The sequence below is a fragment of the Lissotriton helveticus genome, chromosome 2_2 (genome assembly GCF_964261635.1).
Source record: "Lissotriton helveticus chromosome 2_2, aLisHel1.1, whole genome shotgun sequence".
Taxonomy (NCBI): Eukaryota; Metazoa; Chordata; class Amphibia; order Caudata; family Salamandridae; genus Lissotriton; species Lissotriton helveticus.
In genome coordinates, this window is record NC_136060.1 from 190206203 (window position 1) to 190225249 (window position 19047).

The following is a 19047-nucleotide window of genomic DNA, read 5'->3' on the forward strand; positions in this document are numbered from 1 at the left end:
ACATTTTTTGGTATTTGGTTTCAGTTTTTTTTTGTTTTTATTTGAAGTATCCTTTCTTAAATCCTGTATAAGTGTAAAATCCCCTCCAATAATAAACTGACCAGGGGCTCCCATCCAAAGCTCATTAATTTTGACCAGGGCTGAGATGTCATCTGAAACAGGACTATAATAATTTATGAAATTCTAAATCTTCACATGTAACCTTGTTGCCACCCATATCCATCTCCCAGGTGGCTCCCTATGTACTTGTAAGAATTCCCAGGGACGTTTTCTAGAAAAAATAAATGGCAACCCTTCTCATAGCAAGGCCTGCAGGCGCAAAAAAAAACATTAGAAAAGACCCTGGGTAAAAATAACTTAAGAGAATTAGATTTTAAATGCGTCTCCTGTAAGAACAAGACTTGAGGATTGAATGATGTCAACCATCTGATTAGAGCACCATACTTTTTTTTGTTTAGAATTCTATTAGCGTTAACTGATAGGATCTTACATTTACTGGTTCCTAATATTAATACTTTCTCTAAAGTAAACTCCTTGTTTACTCAGTACCAAATCTTTACGTTGTGTGCTATCTGTACCTTTTGCTCCTACTCTTTTTTCTGCAGTGAACCCTACCCAAACTCCACCCTTCCCACCCCTGAAAAGAAGAACCCACCCATCGAAATGTGGAAAAACCCCTACTGACCACGCTAACCACATTTTGCCCCTCCCATCTAACCTCCTGGGTGTCATGGAATTACACCCGAAGTGACCCTGCTGACCAAACGGATCCCCTACATGATCTCACACAGACGCTTTCTTTCTCTATTTGAATCGACGTGCCCAGTTCTAAAAATAAGTGTGGTATAAAATGACAAATATATCTACCTTCTTTATATTGAACTTTGAAACAAACATTTATGAAAGTGATCACTTTTCCATGAGCACAGCATAAACATTGCTGCAGGGCAATTAATTATTTTACCCTAATCTTGAAGGAGCTGATACCCTGGTAAGACCACCGATCTCAGGAATCTATTCATCACAAACTCCAATGTCTGACTGGAATATCACAATGCAAAGGTTGGGAAGAAGGTAACTCTGGGAGAGGCTGTGTATACTGACTTCTTAGGAACATGAAATCCGGTCAATTCCATGATGTAATATGGAGTGGACCAGAGACGTACATGACAATAAAACATTCTATAGAACAGATAGCTGTGGCTACCATGTGATAAGTGTCAAGAAAGTCACCCATGAAAAAGGAACATTTCTCCCTATGCTCAAAACTGGTCTTATTACACTTCTACTCATGAAACTGATCTTCAACCCCACTGACATCCAACACCTGAGATCAGTCTCCAAACTTAATTTCCTCACAAAATCATTGACAACGCTGTTCCCCTGCAACCTTTCTTTCACATCTTGAACAATAACCATCTCAATTCCAATTCCAATATGACTTCCACATCAAATGCAGCATAGGCAGAGCCACCATCTAACTACTTGATTCTTACACTGTAGGAACGCACCATCATTTCCCTTCTCTAGTTTCAGTACTTTCTGCAGCATTCAACAGCTTTAACCATATGACCCTAAGCAGCATCCTTTATTCCAGAATGGGGATGAAGGGTCTAGAACTGAAATGTTTCTCTCCCCTCCTCTCATCAAAGTTCGAGTTTGTACAAATGGGTTCTACCCTCATTGCTGCTTATTTGGAGAGTACAACAGGACTTCACGGCCCCTCCTTTATTCACAGACATTGTATTACATACTTAAAGCAAAATCCCAAATCGGGGTCATTAATTCAAATGGTGCAGGGCACCACCAGCAATTAACCATCATAGATAAATCTTGACATCATTGGTTAGCTTGCTATATCCCCCTTTAATCAGGGATGCCTGCACAATGTCAGTGCATAAAGTATTCTGGAGTATGCCAGGATGGCCATGGACTTCTTTCTGCAGATGGTCAATCAATGGTTTACGTTTTGCAGCATCTCTCTCATTACATAAACTGAAAGTCAGCTTTTTCATTACCATAATAGAACAATTCCTCCTGGACCAATCATGGAAGGATGGAGATGATAGACTTTTTCATTTTAGCACAATTTTCTATTTTGCACCAAGCAGCATATTAACAAATAGAGACCAGTCACTTCCACGTAGGCCCTCCCTTGTGTTGGGTTGTAACAGCAAGATAGTTATGCATCCTCCGTTTTTAACTTCTACATGGAAACACTATGCTCTATGCTATAGTTAAAAAGGTTGTCATCATCCTAATGCCGACAAAAAATCCAATTACACCTTAATATCGCAGAAATCTTCCATGAAAACGTATTAAATGAATGACCTCACTCTCCATGAAACTAAAGCCAACAAAAAGGGAATTCCTCTTTCTTCATGCTAAAGACTCAAAGGACTTATAGATGCATCTCTCCTGTGTTAGCAAGTTTCACAAATCAGCATAATTAATCACTAACCAAAAACTATAAATCCTCAAAACTTCAAAAACACCTCCTTCCAAATCCTTTAACAGAATACCTTCATTGCAAGCAATTTCCCCCACCTACAAGTGTGACTGGGTACTAGAATGATCAAGTCTGAAACTGCGTGCCTGATCATTTCCAGCCCAGAGATACTTGGCCTGTATTTGATGCTGCAGGGGCAGGGGCTGCAGGTAACTGCACAGTGCAACCCCGTCCAATCCCTGCAGGAGCAAGGGAGATAAGAAAGTGCTATCCCCAGACATGATGAAGACCACAAAGATCCTCTGCCCACCACACTCCTTCACTCCCACCAGCCCTTTGTCAGACAATTGGAAAATGTCCTTAGTTTTCTCCACAGAATTGAGAAAACTATGAGGTAAAAGACCCAGTATCTATCTCTGTGTCTATATAGTTATTCCCCAATTCAAGAAAACATGTAATCTGTGGGTTTTGATGAAGGAATGCTCGTTACATTCAAGAATTCTAGTATCTTGGTACCCCCTACACCAAAATCTGCAGAACTCGTAAAAAGGACCTAAGAAACTAAAAACCTCCATTTCTTCACCGGACATTATAATAGCTGTACAAGCTCTGGTAGGAGATTGGCAATACAATATAATGGCCTGCCCAGATCCACTATAGATCCTTTCAGGGCCATCCTTCATACTGCAGTTCATACTTTCAAAGGAATTAAGAAATCAGATCAGATCACATCCATTCTGAAAGCCCTCCACTGACTCCCTAATAAAGCTAGGACTCCCTTCAGAATGGCTTGTGTCATCCTAAAAAGCCTTCCTCAGGGCCTCACGAGTTATCTAAAGGACAAACTACACTTCAATGGTGAACAAAGAGATAGAAGAAGTAACTCTTTCTAAAGGACAAACTACACTTCAATAGGACAAACTACACTTCAATAGTGAACAAAGAGATAGAAGAAGTAACTATTGCCTGCTTATCGAAGTATCAAAAATAAAAAATCCCAGACACTGAACCATGTGTAAAGCACTAACACTATCATTCTGAAGTCGCCTACCGAAAAAGGCTAACACTTAAGCCCAATTCACCCTTTTTCTGAAAAAAGACTTTAAAACACATTTTACTTCCCTGCCTTATCTTGTCACAATCTTGTATGCATTTTCCCTGTAATACATAAAAAGTTCTTTCGCCCTTGTAGCAAGGGCTATGTTATGTAGGTATCTTATTGTTAATAATAATAATAATAATAAGAAGAAGAAGAAGAAGAAGAAGAAGAATGATGATAATAATTATGTATTTAAGTAGACTAAACATTATTTAAATTATTATACATCTATAATAAATTCTATCAATAGGCCAGGGAAACCTTTCAACATCATGTCAATAATGTAGTGGGAATGGGGGGTATTACATTTATAGCTTCTCGTTGAGATTCTCGCAGTCAGATATTCTGGATTAATTGATAAGAAAGCAGGGACACTTTCTTATTCACAAAAAGAAACATACACCTTTCCCTTGACACTAACTACAACCACAGCCTTTAAAATTTAGCCCAATATGTGAGCGGCTTCAATTTGTTATAAAATATGTGAATTTATCAAGATGTTCATGTAGATCCTACTCTTACCTTGTTACTCAAATCCCTCAAGGATTCGAGTGATTAAATTCCTGAAGGGAGTGAAAAAGTATGTTTGAGAAATATACCTTCAAGACCTTACCTTGCCTTTGAAGAGCTTCACAGATCATAAAGACAACCACTTTTAATAATAAATAAAAAGTGAAGAACATTGACCTGTAAATCTTTTAATATTACAGATGAAGAAAGCCATGCATTATTTCTCATGGACACCCAGGTAATGGAGGATAGGGCTGTTATATCAGCGTGGACTTTAATCATTACAAATGTGTATTCAGTCACCCCTTGCTTCTAAAAGCATGACAATCTGCTTCTTCTACACATGCTCAGGAGCTGTCCAATCTATCTGTCCATTTCGTCCAACATGAAAGAACTGTAACAAAACATAACCGTTAAGGGATTTCCTTTGCTTAGCTCTAGGCATCAACTTTACATTTGTATTAAACGCCAGGCATAGTGACAGGCTCTGACATGACTTGGGGTGGTTACAACCAAAGACAGATTTGTATGTGTTGTTTGTAAGTGAGGTGGTCCTAAATCTTGTTTACGGCATTTTCGAGGGAATTTCAGAGCTGGGTTACCAAGAGGGATGCATATGCTCGACTTGCGGGCATAATTGACTGTTGGAACCATTAGTAAATGGGGGTTTCTCGATTAGTGGTGGTAACCAGGAGTTTTATCTGAGGGGTGGCTGTAATACTGTTTCTTGTTCATCTCTGGCATTTTTTTAATACAGCATTACATAGTATGTAATCCGTCTTGAGAATTTTTAATCAAATAAAAATTGTAATGCTCCGACTTTTAGCATCTGGCAATCTTCAGTGTATAACAAGATTTACGACAATGTGGAAGGGCCTTCGTCTTTCACAAAAGTAACCAGAAATGCCTTAGCCATGGGATTGTCAACATAAATACTTTCCAGCTTCAGTGAACCTTCCCCTGCGAAGACCTGAACTTTACTGTTCTCATCATTGCCACCATGATCAATCTGAAAGTCCACTACATGACCTCCTTTTAAGCTTTTCCTGCACAATAACAGTCGGAGTTGCACCATACAATTGGCCAACTGAATGCATGCCAAAAAACACGAATCCGAACTGATAAATCACTCCAATGTTCCCAGTTACGGTGACATTAATATTGATAATTGTGTCTCACCTGCACATGCCTAGCATGGACAGCCACAGACTGTACTTATGTGTATGCAAAAATATACCACTACACACAGCCAAATAAAAAACACCACTTTACCAACATGCTGCTGCTATCCAGATTTTATCTGAAATCCATACAAAATGGAGACAGGTGTTTCCTGTTATGCAACTTAAACTATAATGCCCACTCTCAAGCTACATCAAGCCACAAACATTCGCCCCCTGCATCAGAAAGTCCCTTAAAGTCACACTTTTCAGTAATACCCAATCATCTTCTTCTGTTCAGAACAATCTATAGCACTAAACTAAAATTCCCTTCTTAGTGTGCATATTGTAAACACAATAAATAAAACATTAGAATAGAGAAATGTTCAAACATGTTGTTCACCCCTGCGTATTTGGCTCAGCCTTACCTCCACAGTGTTGCATTTCTTCTCTTCAATTCTGCTTTCATCTTCTTTTCCTTCAACATTCTCTTCCACTGCAACTATAGGTTCTTCCACTGCCACGTTCTCTGGGTCTAATGGCGTTGTAGACTGTGCGTCTGACAGCCAGTCATGAGCTTTTTTCCTAGCCTAGTAAAAAATAAAATAATACACATTGCAGCAACTGAAACAATAATAGATTTCTTAAGTGATCTTCCACTATACAGATGGCATCCAAGGTGTGTACAAGTCATACGAGTAGATAAACGTTGTTTCAACCTATTGTACTGAAGGACTGGACTATTTAAGGCCCAGCGGTGCCAGGGACCAACACCTAAAACCTTCGTGGGATACCTGTTCTGGCGCACTAAAGACAGAGACACGGGAGACTTCCTTCGGCGTCAAAGATCAGCGTTTATTACTGCAGGGATGCAAGAGTCATGGGAAGTACAACAGAGTGTAGGTTCCAAGAGCCTGCTTCCACTTGTATTTGTGGGTCGCTCTCTTTTATACAAGATCTTGTCATTGCACAATATGTAAGCAAAAGGTTACAGCTCAGTTCCCACAGTAAAATTCAAAAGGATCGCTTTCATGTATTCAGAACCCCGGAACATAATTACAATAACATCACCAGTCCCAACTGTAAAAGCACATCTTCCCACCATTAGGTACATTCCACTTGAGTTGTAAATAAGCAAAAGAAAGAGACAAGAACAGCTGCAGGGAAGTCAGACAACAGGGAAAAGAGAGGGTGAGGATAATATTGGATGCGTAATCGTAGCTTGAAAGGGCTTGATCCCAGCACGTGCGAGGCTGTAACAATAGACCGGCACGGTGGAATCACCTTCGAGCGGAGGCAACTGCTCTAGCAGTATCCTCCCCCTACTCATAAAAGACGCACGAAAAGGCATATGCTTCTTCCGTGAAGCTTGGGAACAAAAGGTCACGATGCGGACAGTTGCCTGTTCGCTGACTACGTGAGGGCAAGAAACAAAATGGATGCCGTATCTAAAATGGAACCCGAGGGTTCATTGGAAAAAACCTGTAAATGAGATGAACTCTTCTGAGTAGCATGGCGATACCGCGTACACTTACTAAACTCGTCATTTACGGTTCATAGATACCACACTCGTCCATATTCGGCGATGCCCAAAACGTCGTAACGATTTTCACGGAACCTCAGTATGTACGTTTATTTTTGTGGTAAGATATTTTAATTGGCCAAATAGTTAACACGGAGATAATATATTTTTCTATAATGTAATTGCTACTAAGATGCATACTTCGTCAAAGGAGACACAAGCAATGAGAGAAAGAATTTAAAACTCCGAAAGATAGAGAGGTACTACACAGATATTGACGAAACTGGTTTGGTGCAAATTAATTTAGCTTTTATTAACAAAACTGTGCAAAGACATCTACCTTGGCAGCCACGGGTACACGAATGTTAGGCTGCTTGACTGGATTCTAGTAAGACAAGGATCTGGTAGCAAGAGTGGAATTCTCACTGGGTACGAGCAATCCATCTGTTCAGTGCCACAGAAAAGTGATGCATGACTAGTTTGTGTTAAAAGAAAAGCATCATATATAACTACTATAAATACACAATATCTCAATTTCATTTTATAATTGTAAAAACAGATTTCAAATTTTCAATTGCCTGTTTACATAAAATAAACAGGCAATTGGAAGACTCCGGGTATATCATATATAGAAAAGCAGAACAGCCTAATATCTTTCATCTTCAATAAACCTGCTGGGTAGTGTTTAATTTGTGCCTCTGCTAAGCAGTGCTCAGCACCGAGACTCCCTTAAGAGAACTGGAACGGGTCTGCGCTTCATTCTGACAGATTCTGTGATCCCAGGAGGTTCGTTTGCAGAGGCTTGGAGTCTGAACAGGAGCAAGTGAGTGACCCCCCGCACTCTCCATCCTGCATGTTTACACACATCCTTTTTGAAAAGATACAAGGCTTTGCAAGGCGAGCTGAAGTGAAGAGAGTGTTTGCTGCAAAATGAGTGTTACTGTATTGGTGTAAGAGGTCCTTTTTTGTAACTACATACATGCACCGCAAAGAACCAGCTGCTGCTCTGCCCCCTTCAGGCCTGGCGGAGTCCACTCTAATCCAGACAGTCATGCAGCGTCATCCTATTAGGTCATTTAAGATGGCGGGCCTGGCAGCATAAGCACTGGCAGACCCCTACTCAGAATGAAGGCGGTCTCCTCCTGATCGTGTGGTTTTGCCATGCGTGTACTGCAGGGCCTGCCCAGACATTCATCCTTGTGACTAACCACAGCACTGGAGCCTAGCCTGGTCGCTGATGGACTCACTGGGAACGTCCAACACCGTACCCAACACTGACTATCGGTGAGATAGGGTGAGTGTTAAATTGACTTATACCTGGGTGCACTCTTTCTGCGCTCTGACATTACATTCATGACCTACCTATAGTCCGCTTTAAAAAAATCAAAGATATCTTTTTTTATATATAACTATGCATGAATGTTTTACAGTCTAACAAACCAGATATGAGTGTGTTTATTTTGTAGCTTTAAACTGATTCACTAATAAATGTTTCTATATTTTGCTGTCGATGGAAAGGAGACCGTAAAGTTGAGTGTTTTGACTAGGATCACATCATTTTGTCAAGTTGTGATGACAGGATCCGAGTCTGCAAATCAGGCATTGTGGATACATTTAGCAATTTAAAACTACATGCGTGGTGTTTTTGTAGTACAAAGTTAAGTGGCAAGACTAACTGCATTTATGTGCATTGAACGTTAGGCCTTTGTTAGCATCGACGCCTCCAATTAAAAGTTTTACAAGTATTCACAGCAATCGAATGAATGTCATAGAGCCCGCAAACGGGCATTCTTGACACCCCTACTGATTTATCAAGTCGGCTACAGCTTTTGCGGTAGCCCTGATCCTCTGACCCCCACTGATGTGTGTTTAAGAGAGAAAGAAAAAGAGAGAAAGAAATAAGGAAAGAGCAAAGAATGAGAAGGAAGGAAAGAGAGAAGGAAGGAAAGAGAGAAGAAAGGAGACAGAGAAGGGAAAAAAAGATATAGAAAGAAGGAGAAGGAAATCTAAAGAAAGCGGGAAAGAAAGAAAAGGAAAGAGGGATACAAAGAAAAACTAAGAAAGAGGGGAGGAAAGAAAGACGAAAGACAGAAGGGTAGAGAAAAAAAGAAAAAAGAAAGATTGGAAGAAGGCGACAATGAAGGAAGGCAAGAGGAAAAAATGAGGAAGGAAAAGAGAAAAAAGAAAGAAATAGGTAAAAGAAAAGGAAAGTGAAAGGGAAAGAAGAAAAGAGAAAAAGAAAGAGAAACAAAGAATGAGAAGGATAGAGAAGAAAAGAAAGAAGGAAAGAAAGAGTGAACGAAGGCAAGAAAGAACAAAGGAAAGAAAGAAAGAAGAAAGGAAAGACGGACACAATTCAGAAGGAAAGAAAGCAAAAAGGAGAAAAAGAAAATAAGTATAAAAGGATAACTTAATACAGACCAGTTTCAAATGCACACAATCTGATCTGGTATTCTGTCAAATAGCAGCAATCAGAAAAGCAAAACACTCCAAACGGAATTTACATCAGTATTGGCAGGAGATTGGATCCGATAAAGATGGAATATGCATCAGAAATGTCCTGTTATATCACATCAGGCTCTAAACACTAGGGCACACTAAAGTAATTATGAAGTAAAACAAGCATTTGCAATGCAATCAGTCTCGCCTTTGGGACCTCATATGTATTTAGCTATGCAGCACATTAGCCTGGGTGCTGAAACATCAACTGTTCTTTAAAATGGAGGGAAAATAGGCACCAAACTGCGTGACACACCAGGTATGACAACACATGGAGAAATATTGCCTTTCACCGGGAAATGGTATAGTCCAAAGCTCTGTTTTTAATATAAAATCAGGGCCTTAGGTGGTCATATAACTGAAATACAAGATTTGAAAAAAATATTATTGTCTACGGGTGCTCATGGAAGACAATCTCTATAGACTGGAACCTAGAGAATGCTAAAGTGATTCTTGTATTTTACTGACCTCTGCTGGTCGTTTTCTATCAAGACAGTTAAATCGAGGCAGTTGCCAAAAAAATTAAAAAGAGAAAGTCCCTACGCAGAAAGCAATTCTGGTATTTTACTGACCTCTGCTGGTCGTTTTCTATTAAGACAGTTAAATAGAGGCAGTTGCCAGAAAAAAAGTCCCTAAGCGGAAGCAGACAAGTCCTAGGGCTGATCTCCAGAGCCCACAAAGTATATACACATATAAGTATATACTAAAGTATATACAAGCGGTCTCGACTGCTCGACCTAAACACTGGCACTGAAGGGAACTAGCGTGGGAGGGCCCCCTCCCTGTGAGAGAGCAAAATGTAGTCACACACATTCCAGTTGCTCAGCAATTTAACACGTTGCGAGTACTACCTGGACCGTCGTGTACTCGCAACGTGTTCAATCGCTGAGCAAGTGGAATATGCTATCCCACTGTGATGTGACAGCGTTTGGAGGGGGAACTACGGCCTATCACTACTCTGGAGTTTACGCTGAGAGTACTATATTAGTGAACTTACTGAGCTCCTATATTAATTGAGACTGTACTTTGGACACAATTCGAAGACATAAACTGATTTATTGGAATGACAAAGGATATACTAACACAAAAGGTGCTTAAAAGAGGTTGTTGATACTCATACACAGCCCTGATGAAATCGTGAATGTGAAGAAACACGTTGGCTAAAGTTGGGTTGACAGGTCCCTGAATAAAGCAACTCATATCCATTGGAGAATGCGTACAACACTTGAAGACTGGACTGCTTATTTTTTTTGTAGCGTGCAATAAGGCTGTATTTAACTATATACTCTCCCAGTCCAGCCCTGCATGTGCAGCACGAAGATTGGATTTAAAGTGATACTGGAACACTGCGCCTCTATACAGTCAATTTCTTTGATGTAATGCCGAAACACTGCTACTGTACACTGCAAATTGCTTTGATGTGATGTCTAAACACTGCTACTGTCCAAGGAGAATTGCTTTGACATGATACCAAAACACTGCTACTGCATACAGAGAATTGCTTTGAAATGATACCAAAACACTGCTACTGCATTTAGAGAATTGCTTTGACATGATACCAAAACACTGTTACTGCACACAGAAAATTGATTTGACATGATAACAAAACGCTGCTACTGTACAGGGAGAATTACTTTGTGACTGAAACACTGCTACTCTACACTGCAAGTGGCTTTGATATGATACAGAAACAAGGCTACTTTCTATGCTGTTGCACATGTGGGACTGTATCTGCAAATTGTTCATGCGAGGACTGCAATTTCACAAATTGGAGAGGAACGCAATGCTCTGCAGTGTCTCACACCAGTGATGCACAGGCTGGTGATCAGGGACAGGACAGCTACAGAGCATATGGCTGCAAGAATGTTTTGTGTTAAAGTTTTTCTTAGTTACAGAGGGGCGTGGTTTGGGCGTTGTGCTGGATCACGGCTCGCCTTTGAGCTTCATGAGGAACGACAGTGCAGACACCTCCGAAAATCCAAGTGCTGCCGCTTCTTTGCCTGGGCTGATTTGTGGGTCTCCCTAGAGGCTTCATAGATGCTTTGCTGCAGGCCGATGGATTGTTAAGCCCATTCTTCAGGCTTCTCTGACTTCCGTCTTAAGAACGGACGGTTTTCAAAATGGTGCCACCCGTGTGAGTCTGCCTCCTCCTACGATGGCGATCAATCAGAGAACTCGAAATTCCTGGTGAAGAATTTAAGGTAAGTCGGAGGGTGCCAGTGGGTCTTCCCGAGATACACTCCTGCCTACATGAAGTTCTGCCTTCTTCCCCGGCCTTTTACTCATGCATTCCAAGTCTCCCAGTTGTAGGCCCCTCTCAACCCACAGCCTTGAGCTCAGCTGCCCCTTCCCCAACTACCACATTCTCTAACGTCTTGACCAGTATAGCACAGCACCCAGCTTATGGTTACCAGGAACTTCTCTCCACTGTGTGTGGTCGGTGGCCCACTGCTTGCATTTCTGACACAAGGATGTTGCCAGGCCACTCAGCACTGTTAGGGGGCTCCTACCCTGCCGCCTGTGAATCAACACTCGTAACCTGGGCACTGGGCTTGGCATTTGAAGTTCTGTCTTGTGAACCCTCTGTATGGGTTCCCCATGAATATCAAAACAGTATGGCTGAACTCAAAGAAAATAAGTATAAAGACTGTAAAGGGAAGATAAAACAAACTATGCAAGAACCCCCATTATTGGAGTCCCCTATTAAAGGTAAATCTGAAGACTCTGCAACAATGGAAGCTATCCTGAAAAAATATAACAGTACATGAAATTGCTCAGAGCATCAAAAAGAATACAGACCTACTTCAGGTGGAAGTGGCAGCATTAAGAGATATTTGAAGGACTTGAACATCAGAATCAATAATGCGGAATCTAGAATAAGGAACGCAGAAGACTGCAATATGGCCCATGGAAAACCGATACAAAGGACCGATCAGATAATTTCCTCCCTCAGGCGAAGATGTTATTAATTTAGAAGATCGCAACAGGGAAAGCAACCTTAGAATATTAGGGCTACCCGAGAGCAGAGAGGAGAGGGCCACCTCCACGGTGGGATTTCTGGAATCCTAGATCCCAGCCACCTTGAAGATATCTTTCGAAAAAGACTTCCAAATCCCTACCTTGCAGCACAAAAACTCTAGAACTCCATATCTGGTAATTTGTACGCCTTTATGCCACCAACACTTGGAAGCCTTTCTTGCCCATGTGAGGAAGTCCAAAGAGCTCATCTGGCATGGTTATAGGTTCTCTATCTCACAAGACTTTGCGAGAGACGCTGCGGAAAAGAAGAAGGGCTTTCTGGCCCTAAGGAAGAGACTCACTGAAAGAGCCATCCCCAACTCATTTGTTGGTCCTTCAAGATCCAAAATCGACTTCAGGGACAGAACACAGACCTTCCATGAGCCTGCTAACCTCTGTACCCTCCTGGACAATACAACTGAAACACAGATAGACAAAGATGGAGCCTCTGGTTCTTTGAGCCTCCCAGCCACTTGACTCTTTTCCCGATACCTCCAGAGCAACTTTCTGCTAAAGGCTGGTTTAATTTATAAATTTGCTGGGTGCCTCATGCCTGCAGCGATGCCAGGCCTACCACCTGGGGTGGAGCGTATGGCTTGTTTATCTCCACAAGATATACTGTGTACCTGTTCCACTGTTGAGCTTGCAGGCTACTATACACCATTTGCACTGTGGACACCTCACAAATTTGAAGATCTTACAACTGTATCTATTTTGCATTATGTTTTTGCAGTACTTCATTAATGCTTTAAGATGCATATGAGTGGTGTTCTCTCAATTTGTAACACTTCTAGGTTTTAGTATATAAGTATCTGGCTATCTCAGTTTCTGCTGTCGTAGTAATGTTGCAATGGTGCTATGATTGTTTTTTTTTTTTAAACATATTTTTGTTGATTTTCAAGTGCTATGGTTGTTGTAAGCTTGTAATACCATGGTATGCCACCTCCAGCTTAAGTATTTGATAAAGCACTCAATACTGTTAGGGCAACTGACCAGACACCTGGTACTCATGATGTCTCCACTGACCTGTATTGCCTCATGTTTGTCTGCTTTCAGTATAGCTTTGTAGAATTGGAACTGGCTATGGGGGCAGAGTTATTTTGGTGATCTTCTATACTATTGTATTTGCTGTTCCCACAGTTTTAGTCCACTTCCCACAGTCATAGCTCCTCCTTGCAACCGGGGAACTTTGCCTTGCTTAGATGGGATCTCTTACAGATCTATAATGTATCCCCATGGTTTGTATGTTCATCACTCGATCTTACGTGTCTTCGAGATTCCCCCACCAGTTTGTTCGGCAGCGTTCTCAAATACTTATAGATCACTAACTTGCTGGTGCAGTGAGTTCCTTCCCACCTCCTTCACTGCACTGATGCCCCCACAGCCTCTTGGATCCACACCTCGTTCCATAGGACTTTCCCTCTCTTTCCACAGGAGGATCTTTGGTTTATTTTTATTTTTCACTTCCTTCCCTATCTCCTTTCCTGTTACCTCCCCCTACCCGTCTTGCCATGTGGCCTATGGCATGAAGCCAGATGCAACTGCCTTTGGGCTATCTGTTTGGGCTTTTGCTGTCCAGCTTGCACGCCAGATTATCAGTTCTTCCTAAGATGCTTGACTTAAGTATAAGTATAAGTATAAGTATAAACCATTTTATAGCGCGCTCCGTTACTGGAGAGTATCCTGGCGCGAGAAAGGGAAAGGCAGACAGCAGAACACAGAGAAAAAAAAAAAAAAGCATCTTAGATTGCACTCTTGAATAAATGAGTTTTCAGATGTTTTTTGAATGCAGCCACTGTTGGCATGGAGCGCAGATGGAGAGGGAGAGCGTTCCAGGCCCGAGCCACAATCACAGATATCGACTTGCCACCGAGTCTAGCACGTTTGAAGCGGGGAAGGGACAATTTAAACAGAGTGGAAGATCTCAGGGTGCGTGCAGGGACATAGCTAGTGAATCTCTTTCTCAGATGCAGGGGGCCTTGATCATGAGTTGCACGAAACGCAAGCACCAGAGATTTAAACAGAATGCGCTGTGCAACAGGAAGCCAGTGGAGCGTGCGCATCTCAGCGCGGACGCTCTTCCATCTAGGGATGTTAAATAATAGACGGACAGCCGCATTCTGGATAATTTGCAGGCGTCTCACCAGATATGCCGGAATGCCACTGAACAGTGCATTCGCATAGTCCAACCTAGCCAGTATGAGCGCCCGAGCAACAGACTCCCTAGCCTCCCTAGGGAGCAAGGGGAAAAATTTACAGAGCATTCTTAGAGTGGCAAAGCAGGTGCCTGTAAGCTTTTTAATATGGTACTCGAATCTGAGATCCTCTGTGAACCAGATGCCAAGATTTTTGGCAGGTCTCCCCATCTCTTTCGGGCTAGGAATGTTAGAAGGCCACCGTGTGCTCATAAACGAGGGGGGGAAGGAACCATAAAAAAGCACTTCAGATTTGTCCTCATTGCATTTCAGCTGGGCCTGCGTTAGCCAGCGAAATACAGAGGACAGACACAGATGGACTGTCGACGTATCCAGATTATCATCTGGCCAAGTGAACAGCAGTTGGGTATCATCTGCATACCCTATGATCTTAGCCCCAAACTGTTCCGCTAGATAAACCAGGGGGGTGATGTAAACATTGAACAGTAAGGGGCTAAGAGTGGACCCCTGCGGGACCCCTGTAAGCAGAGGTTTAGGCTCAGAGGCATGGGGAGGCATCCAGACCTGCTGGGTCCTATCCGATAGAAAAGAGGACAGCCAGTCTAGCACAACCCCCCCAATGCCTATGGCAGACAGCCGGCCGAGGAGGAGCTCATGAGGGACGGTATCGAACGCGGCAGAGAGGTCCAATAAAATTAGGACCGCTCTGCCACCTCCGTCTAGGCAGTCCCGAATTGCCTCGGTCATTTCCAGCAGGGCCGTCTCGGTGCTGTATGCAGCCCTGAAGCCCGATTGAGCAGGGTGGAGGGCGTTGGAGGTTTCAACAAAGCTCTCCAATTGTTGAAGTACCACCTTCTCACATATTTTCGTGAGTGCCGGTAAAAGGGAGATGGGGCGGAAATTCCCAGGAGCCGACGCATCCAGTCCCGGTTTTTTCAAAAGCGGCAGAAGTTTGGCCTGTTTCCAAACTAGAGGAACCTCGCCCGCAGCCAAGGAGAGATTCACTATCTGCGTGATCTCAGCGCAGACCGTTTCCGCCACCTCCGAAAGCACTCGGGCTGGACACGGATCGGTTGGAGAGCCGGATTTCAGGGACTGGAGAAGGGGGAGAACAGCACCCTCCGTAATCTGTGCAAAGTTCGTAAGTTGCTGTCCAGAATATGGGCAAAAGGAAGGACACAGGCCGGCTGCCGAGCAATCGGTGGGAAGAGCCGCTAAAAGGTCCTGCTGAATCCTTGCTATTTTAGTAATAAAAAAGGTGGACAGCTCCTCGCACCATTGCGCTGAGGGCAAGAGAGAAACAGCCTCAGCGACAGGTGCCACAAAGCTTAAACGTGATCTCTCTCTCTAGGGCCTTAATCGCCTGGTGATATGTAGAAAATGTTTAGATTAGCTGTGTGATTAGATTATTGTAACAATCTTAAAGGAGATATAATTATCCTTAAGCAAAATAAGGTTGGCCATAAGCATGCCCTATTCTTTCGTACTTGCTGGGTCTTGATCTGGCCAGCTCCCCTGCTGTCTCAATCAGCCCGTATTGTATTGGGGGACACTTCAACCTACCCATGGATGTAATTCTTGATAGACAATCAGCATTCTAATATAGACCTCCCAAAGCCAAGCTCAATCCATAAATTGGTAGACGTTTGGCGACTCCAGAATCCTACAGGATGTGACTTTATGTTATTCTCACTTCCCCACAATATGTCCTCTAGGATGGATTTCATATTCGTTAGCACTGGACTTGTTCAGGATTCACTTGATTCCTCAACAGAACCCATTTTAGTCTCCAACCATACAGCCATCATGACCTCATTTAAATGTACCCCAGCACACGCCATAACATGTGCATAGCGTATGAACTCTGAGTTCCTAAAGTCTGAGAAGGATAAAGAATTGCTGGGTATGGAAATTTCTCAATTTTTAAAAGAAAACACTGACTCAGTCTCCTCCCCAGTGATTCTGTGGGATGCCCTGAAATGCGCTACAAGGGGCTTCTGTATTAGTCGAATGTCGAAAAGAAATAAAGACATCAAGACTCCTCTATCCATCTTAGAAAAAGCGGTTAAAGAAAAGACAGACATCTACAGACACCCTAAGGTTCCCACCCTAATGACAGAAATCAAGAGACTCAAATACGAATATATTCATATACTCAGTAAGAGAGCGCACTTCACAATTAAGGCCCAAAACAGTACAAAACTCCTATATCTCTTGCAGCTTACCCAAATTTAAACACAATAACTCCATTATAACAGTGATAAGAGACCTCCAAGGTACTACTATGACCAAAACATCAGACATTCAGGAAACCTTTAAAAATGTCTATGTTTCTCTAAATAGTCCTAAGATAGCAGCCTCAAAACAGGCATGTGCGAATTTCCTTAAAAACATTCCTATTATCTCTCTCGAACATGGAGAAACTATCCCTAAATAAACCAATTGATTCCATAGAAATCCTTGCCTATTCCGCCCCACGTTTTGTGGTCAGCCGAACGTTGTGCCGAACGTTGTGCGAGGAGCAGAGGGGGCTGCGGGCTGTGAGCTGCATGCGGTCGGATGTGAACGCTGAGCCGAGTGCTGAGAGAACAACGCCGCCGCCGCCGCAGGGGAGACCGCAGGGGAAACTGCCACCGCCGGAGGAGCCGGAGAGCAGCATAGGCGAGGAGCTGTAAGCCGGGACCGGGACCGGGACGTGTTGGCTTGGACTCCCGCTTGGATCCCTCCCTGCCTCCTGCCTCCCTGCCTGCCTGGCCCCCCTTCTACTGAGGCAAGGTCTGCGAGTCGCAAACGGCGACCCGCAGCACCGCGGCCTGCTGTATTTCAGCTGCTGGATGGACAGTTTTCCCCCTCTGGCGATGTGTGTACCGTGAGCTGCATCCCTCGGAAAAAGTGAGTGCACTTTCACTGGCAACACACACACTTTGCGCATGGACACAGGGGTATTGAGTGGCTCATTCAGTAGTGTTTTGCATACGCAAGCGGCTAGTGGCAGAAGAAGTGAGGCGTGGCGAGGAGGTGTGAGGAACGCCCGAGGGGTTAACACCACATCAAGAGAGCAGCGGCCGGACCCACAGAAGGTGGGGGGTTCCGGTCTGGAATGCATAATTGACTTTAACTACGTGGCCCCCACAGTTATAGTCAGGAGACTCCATCCGAGTGCCCCTTTGCCCGCTTTATTGCCCCCTCTGCCTCACCTCCACCCCCATTCAGGAGGGCTGTAGCCACTGCATCGGTCATGTCAACCAACAAGGGCACCAAGGTTGGGGGGGCCCGATGGGCCAAAGGTCCACCCAAAGGGCCACACCAAGAGTGGGAATATATATGACATGCACAGCTGGGTAAGGACCGGCTTCGTCCCAGTAGCAGGCAGCCTAGAGTGGACTAACTTGGACACTTAACACAGGAAGGATCAGCCCTCAGAGTGTTTAGATATCTCCATTGATAGAACATCCCCCTTACTCAAATATGATGATGAAGATGTCCTTAAGGTCCAAGAGCCTTTTACAGCCACAACATCTCCTGGAGCCACAATTATCAAAGACAAATTCCCCAGGGTCAGCACAACAGCAGGTGAAGGATCAATAGATCCACCCCCCCCCCCCCATTAATGGGGACAAAGTCATCTTCCCACCGTCTTTCATCTACACTGCTCAGGGGGCGGACGAAAAGATCTCTGTCTTCCCACAACTTGGCAGTCTCTCCAGCTTTTCTTGATTCACATATAACAAAACAGGTAGGAAATCAGGAAGAGGGCTCATTCCCAGGAACAGCCGGGGTGACTCTGACCGGCTGCAGCAGCCCGCATAATATCTAAAAAATCCAGACGTTTACTTCCCCAACGCTGAAAGAAGACACAGCCATTGACGCCTCAACCCCAGGTATTGTAGCCCATACTAGCAAATGTGGATCACGCATCTTGATAGGATCATCTCCTGAGTTTGATCCGGGGTCAAGGGACTCCTTACATAGATCACCACCGCTCCTGCCTTTTGAGCTCTCATGTGCTCAGGACAACTTGCTAAGATCAGTCAACACATCCCTCTCAAACGCCATTAACGTGCTAACATGGCAATCTGAGAAATTCGAGCTGCAAATGGACACCCTGCAAATCATGGCAACGAAAATGGTAGAGATGGACAAAAAAATAGGTAACCTGGCCGCAAATAGGAACAACTTTTTTCCTTCCTCTCTTACTCCCGATTGCCGATGTCCAGTCCTGATAGACAAACTGTCTTCGCTCCCGACAGTACTCTCCTTGTTGGTGGAGGAACTAAGGCTCAGTATTAGTACTCGCCTTGTTGCAGCTAACACTGAGCAGTACACCAGCAGCCACACGCCAGTCGTGGGGGGTAAAAATCCGGAGTCCATACAATCACATCAGCGATCAACATCGGCCGCTCAGCCCTCCCCTCTGGGAGCTTCAGCAGGCCCAATGGGACTGAGCAATACTACAGGGGACACCACTTCCATCAATTCAGGGTCCACTACTCAGTCGGAAGGTGCCACTAATTGGTCGGAAGTTGCCACTAATCGGTCGGAAGTTGCCAAGGTCGCCCCCCAATAACATGGAGAGAGAAGAAACGCCTCAAAAAACAAAAGAAGCAAGCTACGAGTCTAGCGCTAAAAAATCA

General features: G+C 43.5%; 1 protein-coding gene across 1 annotated transcript in view; it reads right to left on the reverse strand.

Moving 5' to 3' along the window:
- FAM114A1 (family with sequence similarity 114 member A1) overlaps positions 1-19047 on the reverse strand; it is a 271172-nt gene that overhangs the window by 58251 nt on the left and 193874 nt on the right. The window contains exon 10 of the mRNA XM_078678335.1: positions 5647-5808. Coding sequence (XP_078534461.1) covers positions 5647-5808 — 162 coding nt within the window. The remainder of the gene's footprint in view (positions 1-5646; positions 5809-19047) is intronic.